Source organism: Loxodonta africana, chromosome 7, assembly GCF_030014295.1.
Source record: "Loxodonta africana isolate mLoxAfr1 chromosome 7, mLoxAfr1.hap2, whole genome shotgun sequence".
Lineage (NCBI taxonomy): Eukaryota > Metazoa > Chordata > Mammalia > Proboscidea > Elephantidae > Loxodonta > Loxodonta africana.
The window spans coordinates 12,157,526-12,165,428 of NC_087348.1; the positions used below are offsets into that span (position 1 = coordinate 12,157,526).

General features: G+C 51.3%; 1 protein-coding gene across 1 annotated transcript; it reads left to right on the forward strand.

Moving 5' to 3' along the window:
- The first annotated feature begins 3,261 nt into the window (after positions 1 to 3,261).
- On the forward strand, positions 3,262 to 7,806 carry INTS5 (integrator complex subunit 5). The gene is made up of 2 exons (XM_003419644.4): positions 3,262 to 3,394; positions 4,660 to 7,806. Exons 1-2 carry the CDS (start codon positions 3,315 to 3,317, stop codon positions 7,637 to 7,639), a joined length of 3,060 nt encoding a protein of 1,019 aa, XP_003419692.1. The 5' UTR covers positions 3,262 to 3,314; the 3' UTR covers positions 7,640 to 7,806.
- The last annotated feature ends 97 nt before the right edge of the window (positions 7,807 to 7,903 follow it).

Below are 7,903 nucleotides of genomic sequence, written 5' to 3' on the forward strand. Positions count from 1 at the left end.
CTGTGGGTCAGCACACCCACTGTAACTGACTTGCTCAGTGAGCAGGGAAGCCCCCTGTACTGTCTCGTGCTGGTCCGCTGGTTGTGCTACCGCCTTTTCTCTGCCACTGCTTCTTACTGTCTCTTGCCATCTGTCTTAGTCATCTAGTGCTGCTGTAACAGGAATACTACAAGTGGATGGCTTTAGCAAAGAGAATATTTATTCTCTCGCAGCTTAGGATACTAGAAGTCCAAATTCAGGGTGCCAGATACAGGGGAAGGCTTTCTGTTGCTGTTGTCTCTGGGGGAAGGTCCTTGTCATCTATCTTCTCCAATCAAGGAGCTTCTCAGTCCAGGGACCCTAAGTCCGAAGAATGTGGTATTCTCCTGGCTCTTGTTTCCTTGGTAGTATGAGGTCCCCATGATGCTCTGCTCACTTCTGTCTTTTATATCTCAAAAGATATTCACTTAAGACACAACCTAGTCTTGCAGATTGAGTCCTGGCTCTTTAACATAACTTCAGCTAATCCCCCTTCATTAACATCATATAAGATTTACAACACATAGGAAAATCACATCAGATGACAAAAGGTGGACAATCACACAATACTGGGGATCATGGCCCAGCCAAGTTGGCACATATTTTTTGGAGGACACAATTCAATCCATAACACTGTCTTTGAGATTACAGTTTTCTCTCTCTGTCTCTTGGGTCTAGGAGGTTCTCAACAGGGAATCCAGGTCTAAAGGACATGCTCTGCTCCCCTCTTTTCTTCTTAGTGGTAGTCAGGTCCCCCCTTTCTGTTTCTTGGATGGCTCATTTTAAGCCTAGCAGGTTGCTAAAATTGACCAATCCCCTCGTTAGGCTTTCATACACTTTATTTTCACAGTCCCTCCCCCACAAGGGTACCATGCACCTTGTTTGTATTATTAGCAAGCTGTCCAATCCCCTTAGTTGGCCACAAGCACCTTATTTGCATCGTCCCACCCAGTCATTTGGTAGGAGTTACGAGACCGTGGTGAGAAAGGCCATAAGAAAGCCATCTACTGTGCTGCACTAATGAATGGCAGACAGAAACCCAGATCTATCTGTTTTAGTTAACTAGTGCTTCTATAACAGAAATACAAGTGAGTGATTTTAACAACAGAAATTTATGTTCTCACAGTTGGGAGGCTAGAAGTCCAAATTCAGGGTGCCAGCTCTAGGAGAAGGCTTTCTCTCTCTGTCGGGTCTGGAGGAAAGTCTTTGTGCCTTTGGAGCTTCTGCTCCTGGGTGATCTTCATGTGGCTTTTCATCTATCTTCCTCCATCTCTGCTTCTCTTGCCTGCTTGTTTAATCTCTTCTATATCTTAAAAGAGAGGGTCTTAAGACACAACCTACACTAATCCAGTCTCACTAACATAAGAAAGACAATCCATTCCCAAATGGGATTATAACCAGAGGGATAGAGATTAAGATTTACAACACATATTTGGGAGGGACACAATCCAATTGGTAACAATCCATAACTCCAAAATGAATAGTCTTAAAATGTGAAAACATTACGGACAAGGACTTCGGGATAGTCTTAGAGCTGGAAGAACTCATCTTGTTCAAAAGCCTTTTTACAGATTGGAAGCTGAGGCCCAAAGAAGGAAAGTGTTGGATCCACGTTTGAGTCAGAGCTAGGAGTAGAAATTGTCTCTTACACTTCCTGTTAGAGGCAGGAGACATAATTTGTAACAGTGCTTGCTGGTAGGTAGTAGATGATATACTTTGTGACTGAGCTCTAAAATTTATGAACAAATAAAGAGCCATAATTAGTGGCTTAGCTTTTTTTTTTTAATTGTCAGATCGATGATAGATATGACCAAAAAATGCTATTTCAACATTTTTTACATACACAATTCAGTGACATTGCATTCATCATGTGCAACCATCATCATTATCCATTTCCAGATTGTTCCATAACCCTTAACAGAAGCTCAGTGGATTTAGCTTTCAAAGCACAACCATAAAAGTGTCTTTAATACCTACCATCTGGTGTTACTTTAACTCACACTTCCAGTGAGAGCAGTAAGCCTTCTGGTTAGTACAGACCTCAGAACTTACTGGTCTCTGCCGTTTTCTTTTTCTTTCATTCATTCATTCAACAGCTCTTTATTGAGAACCTACCACATGCTAGGCAGACAGTGTTGTAGGTGATGAGGATATAGCTTTTAACATAATGGAAGAAGTCCTTGCTGTCAAAAAGCTTATTTTCTGATCTTCATTCAACAAATAAAATGGCTAATGCCCATATACTGGTTACCATTGCAGACACTGCTCTAAGCGTTATAACCAAAAACCAAACCGTTTGCAGCTGAGTCAATTCCAAATCGTAGTAACCCTATAGGACAGGGTAGAACTGCTCCACAGGGTTTCCAAGGAGCAGCTGGTGGATTCAAACTGCCAACCATTTGATTAGCAGCCACAGCTCTTAACCACTGCACCACTAGGGCTGCCCCAAGTGCTATACAGGGAACATATTATCTCATTTCAATTTTCACAACAACACTGTGTGGTAGCTGTAGTATTAGTACCCTTGTTTCCAGATGAGAAAACAGGTACAGAGAGGTAAGTAAAGCACACAGCTAGTCAGTAAAATAAGTAGAACTTAATCTACGTAGACTGGCTTGAGTGGGAGCTCTAATGAGAGTAATAGCTCAGTATATAGTTACCACGCTGCCTCCTCTGCCAGGTACGGGGATGTGAGTTAGAGAAAGGTCCCTGTGCTGGGAGGCTGGGGAGAGAGCAAAGCCTCAACAATGGAAACTGGTAGAAGGATGTACTTATCCCTGACTGCGAGGACACCGTCAGTCTGGCTGGCCCAATTTATTTCGGGCTCCTTCTCCCTTCCTCGTTCCTTTTCTTCTCTTTTATACATTTTCTCTCCTTTCTTTCAGTCTCTTTTCCGCTTTCCCCCTTCCCATCTCTCTTTAACTGGTGTTTTACATTACCAAAATTTATTAATTCAAATGTTTCCTAGTGCTTCACTTTCTAAAAGCTTGTGATTGAACAACTTGTATTTTTTTGCTTTAGGAAAAATAATTAAATTCAACCGTGAATGGGCCGCAACTAGCGTTAGTCTGGAAAAATAGTGGTTGAACTGAGGGCTTATCGGTTTCACGTTGGCATTGCCGCAGCTCTCCTCCCCGACTCCGACGCGTCGCGGAACCAATGTTTGTGGATCACCCGCATCGCCGGATTAATTTTTCCGGGAGGCCGCGGCGCGGGTTCCTTTTGGGCTTCCCGTCAGTGCGCATGCGCCGACTGCGCTCCGCTGCTCCCGCCTCGGAGTTGGGTCGGGCTCCGGGATGTCTGCGTTGTGTGACCCTCCCGGGGCCCCAGGGCCTCCCGGGCCCGCCCCGGCCACCCACGGTCCCGCGCCGCTCAGGTAGTCAGAGCTCCTGTCATCTTCCCCCGCCACGCTGCTCCCGCGCCAATCCCCAGCCTTCTCGCAGAGACCTGGATCCTACCTCGAGAGCTCCCGTCAGGGTTCTCAGGGATTCCTGATCGCGTCTTCCCAGACCTTAGGGACTGCCTCACAGAAACTTCGGGCTTCAGGGCCCATTTTCCCAAGACCTCGGTCCTGCCTCCCCCTAAACCCAACCCTAGGTACCCCAGATCCCGGCCTTGCTCTCCCAAGAGTCGGGGATATGAGAAGTCTTAGGAACCCAGCTGCCCTGCCCCTTTTAGAACGGAGGGCACCCAGGGCGCTGACTTCATGGAAACGCCCTGAAAACCTGGGCCCCAAAACCTACCATTGCACTTGAATAGGGACACACCCCTCACCTTAGCCTGTTTCTTTGGAGGAACCTGAGAGGAATGACACTGTCAGAGCCCTATCAGCCCCTAGAAGATGCTGTCTTTTTTGGCAGAAAAGGCAACTAGAGGAAGAGGGTTTTGCCTGCTCTCGTAACATTGGCTTCTGGATCTCTTAGGACTGAACGCATATGTTTGGGGAGGGGAAGGGTTGAAAGGCATTATCTTGTCTGTGCCCTGGGACACCCTGATTCCCAGGCATATTGAGGGTCCTGGGAACGTTGTTGATGCAGTGGAGTCTAAGTGGAGGGTGATTAGAATGCTTGCATAATATGGGAAGAAACAGGTGTTAGGAAGAGAGCCCTGAGTAAGGTGTAAGTTAAAGCTATTTTCTTTCCATTAAGAGCAGAATTCTGGGGTGTTTGTTTTATGGGGGGTGGTGGTGGTGAGGTAAAGGTGGAAAGGTGTTTTTAAAACCAGTGTTATAGGAATCCAACAAATTCAATTCAACAAATATTCGTTGAGAACTTCCCATGTGAGAGGTACCTCAAGATAAGGACATTCATTGTTGAAAAGTGCAGAAAAAATAGTTCCTCCCCTCTTGGAGCTTATAGTTGATTACTTAACCTCAGTTTCTTGATCTGTAAAATGGGATCATAATAGTACCTTTCTTATTGGGTTGTTGTAGGATTGAGATAATATACATAAAGTACTTAAAAGAGTATCTGACACATGCTGAGTTATCTAATGTTGGTATTGTTATTAAAAGAAAAATAGCTAGGATTTATTCAGCAATTAGTGTGAACATCACTACCTTATGTAGAAAGAAACCGAGGCTCAGAGAGGGAACGCAGCTTGCCCAACATCTTACAACATTCTTCTCTTGCTTCTTTATAGTGCTCAGGAACTGTCACAGGAAATCAAGGCTTTTCTTACCGGCGTAGACCCCGTTGTGGGCCACCAGCTCTCAGCCCGGGAACATGCTCGCTGTGGTCTTCTCCTGCTCCGCTCTCTGCCACCTGCTCGGGCTGCTGTGCTCGACCATTTGCGAAGTGTCTTTGATGAGAGTGTTCGGGCCCATCTGGCTTCCCTGGATGAAAGCCCTGTGGCTGGCCCACCTCACCTTCGCCCACCCCCATCCTCCCATGTCCCTGCTGGGGGACCTGGTCTAGAGGACGTGGTGCAGGAAGTACAGCAAGTGCTGTCTGAATTTATCCGGGCCAACCCAAAGGCCTGGGCGCCTGTGATTAGTGCGTGGTCCATTGACCTCATGGGGCAACTGAGCAGCACTTACTCGGGCCAGCACCAGCGTGTGCCCCATGCTACTGGCTCTCTCAATGAACTGCTGCAGCTGTGGATGGGCTGTCGGGCCACGCGCACATTAATGGACATCTATGTCCAGTGCCTCTCAGCTCTCATTGGCAGCTGTCCAGATGCCTGTGTGGATGCATTGCTGGATACCTCTGTCCAGCATTCCCCTCATTTCGACTGGGTTGTAGCACACATTGGCTCCTCTTTTCCTGGCACCATCATCTCCAGAGTCCTCTCCTGTGGCCTCAAGGACTTCTGTGTCCACAGTGGGGCTGGAGGTGGCGCTGCTGGGAGTGGTGGAAGCACTTCTCAAACCCCCTCTACAGACCCCTTCCCTGGATCTCCTGCCGTCCCTGGGGAGAAACGGGTGCCCAAGATTGCCTCAGTTGTAGGCATCCTAGGGCACCTGGCCTCCCGCCATGGAGACAGCATCCGACGGGAGCTCCTTCGAATGTTCCATGATAGCCTGGCAGGGGGGACTGGGGGCCGGAGTGGAGATCCTTCCCTTCAGGCCACAGTTCCCTTCCTATTGCAGCTGGCAGTCATGTCACCAGCTTTGCTGGGGACAGTTTCAGGAGAGCTGGTAGATTGCCTTAAGCCCCCGGCTGTGCTGAGCCAGCTACAACAGCACCTGCAGGGATTCCCCCGGGAAGAACTGGACAACATGCTGAACCTGGCCGTGCACCTGGTGAGCCAGGCCTCTGGGGCAGGTGCCTACCGCCTGCTGCAGTTCCTGGTGGATACAGCCATGCCTGCCTCCGTCATCACCACCCAGGGCCTGGCTGTGCCAGACACTGTGCGTGAGGCCTGTGACCGGCTGATCCAGCTGCTGCTGCTGCACCTGCAAAAACTGGTGCATCATCGAGGAGGGTCTCCTGGGGAGGGGGTGCTGGGCCCACCCCCACCCCCCCGCCCTGTGCCATTTTTAGATGCTCTAAGAAACCATGTTGGAGAGCTGTGTGGAGAGACCTTACGACTGGAACGGAAGCGCTTCCTATGGCAGCATCAGCTTCTGGGCCTGCTCTCTGTCTACACCCGGCCTAGCTGTGGACCTGAGGCCTTGGGCCATTTACTGAGCCGGGCCCGGAGCCCTGAAGAGTTGAGCTTGGCCACCCAGTTATATGCAGGGCTGGTAGTCAGTCTCTCTGGCCTCCTGCCCCTGGCCTTCCGAAGCTGCCTGGCTCGGGTGCACGCAGGGACTTTGCAGCCTCCCTTCACAGCCCGGTTCCTGCGCAACTTGGCACTGTTGGTGGGGTGGGAACAGCAGGGTGGTGAGGGTCCTGCAGCTCTAGGGGCCCGGTTTGGGGAGTCAGCCTCAGCCCATCTGTCTGACTTGGCTCCTCTCCTGCTACATCCTGAGGAGGAAGTAGCTGAAGCTGCTGCCTCCCTGTTGGCCATTTGTCCCTTCCCTCCAGAAGCCCTATCCTCCTCCCAACTCCTGGGCCTGGTGAGGGCTGGGGTGCATCACTTCTTTGCCTCCCTGAGGCTGCACGGGCCCCCAGGCGTGGCCTCAGCCACCCAACTTCTCACCCGCCTGTCTCAGACCTCCCCGGCCGGGCTCAAGGCTGTCCTGCAGCTGCTGGTTGAGGGAGCCTTACATCGGGGCAACACAGAGCTGTTTGGAGGGGAAGTGGATGAGGACAATGAGACTCTCTCAGTGGCCTCGGCTCCTTTGGCCTCTGCCTCTCTGTTGGACACTAACCGACGGCACACTGCAGCTGTGCCAGGTCCTGGAGGGATTTGGTCAGTTTTCCATGCTGGAGTCATCGGACGTGGCCTAAAACCTCCCAAGTTTGTGCAGTCACGTAATCAGCAGGAAGTTATCTATAACACCCAGAGCCTCCTCAGCCTCCTGGTGCACTGCTGTAGTGCCCCTGGGGGCACCGAATGTGGGGACTTCTGGGGGGGCCCCACCCTGAGCCCGGAGGCAGCCAAAGCAGTGGCAGTGACCCTGGTGGAGAGTGTGTGTCCTGATGCAGCTGGTGCTGAGCTGGCTTGGCCCCCGGAAGAACACGCTCGAACCACGGTGGAGCGGGATCTCCGCATTGGCCGGCGCTTCCGGGAACAGCCTCTGCTCTTTGAGCTGTTAAAGCTGGTGGCAGCTGCTCCCCCAGCCCTGTGCTACTGCTCTGTGCTACTGCGGGGGTTGCTGGCTGCACTCTTGGGTCATTGGGAAGCCTCTCGCCACCCCGATACAGCCCACTCCCCCTGGCAGCTGGAGGCATCCTGCACCCTGGTGGCTGTCATGGCTGAGGGGAGCCTCCTACCACCAGCCCTGGGCAACATGCACGAGGTATTTAGCCAGCTGGCACCATTTGAGGTGCGCCTGTTGCTGCTCAGTGTCTGGGGCTTCCTCCGGGAGCATGGGCCCTTGCCCCAGAAGTTCATTTTCCAGTCGGAGCGGGGCCGCTTCATTCGGGACTTCTCTAGAGAGGGTGGGGGTGACGGGGGACCCCATCTGGCTGTGCTGCATAGTGTCCTGCACCGCAACATCGACCGCTTGGGCCTTTTCTCTGGTCGTTTCCAGGCGCCTTCACCGGCCACCCTCCTTCGGCAGGGGACGTAGCCTTTTTCATGCTCCAGAGCCGAGGGAGGTTGAGCAATGAGAGAGAGAAGGGGCTAGATTGCTCCTGAAGGGTGGAGGTCTCTTCTTCGTCCTTGGTCCAAATAGCGCTGTCACATTTTTCCTCCTCTACCTTTTTTTCTAAATAAAATTTGTCTAGTCGAGAAAAACAGTCCAGCGCCTCTGTCTGATACTTAGAGCGGGCAAAGTCGGACAGCGCGCCTGGCTCTGGATGGCCCCGCCCCCGGATTTAGGCTCCGTCCCCGC

Bases quoted from the DNA above. Each gene is read 5' to 3' on its own strand.
- INTS5 (XM_003419644.4), top strand. From the start codon at position 3,315: ATGTCTGCGTTGTGTGACCCTCCCGGGGCCCCAGGGCCTCCCGGGCCC. The intron at 3,395-4,659 runs GTAGTCAGAGCT...GCTTCTTTATAG, and splicing joins CACGGTCCCGCGCCGCTCAG to TGCTCAGGAACTGTCACAGG.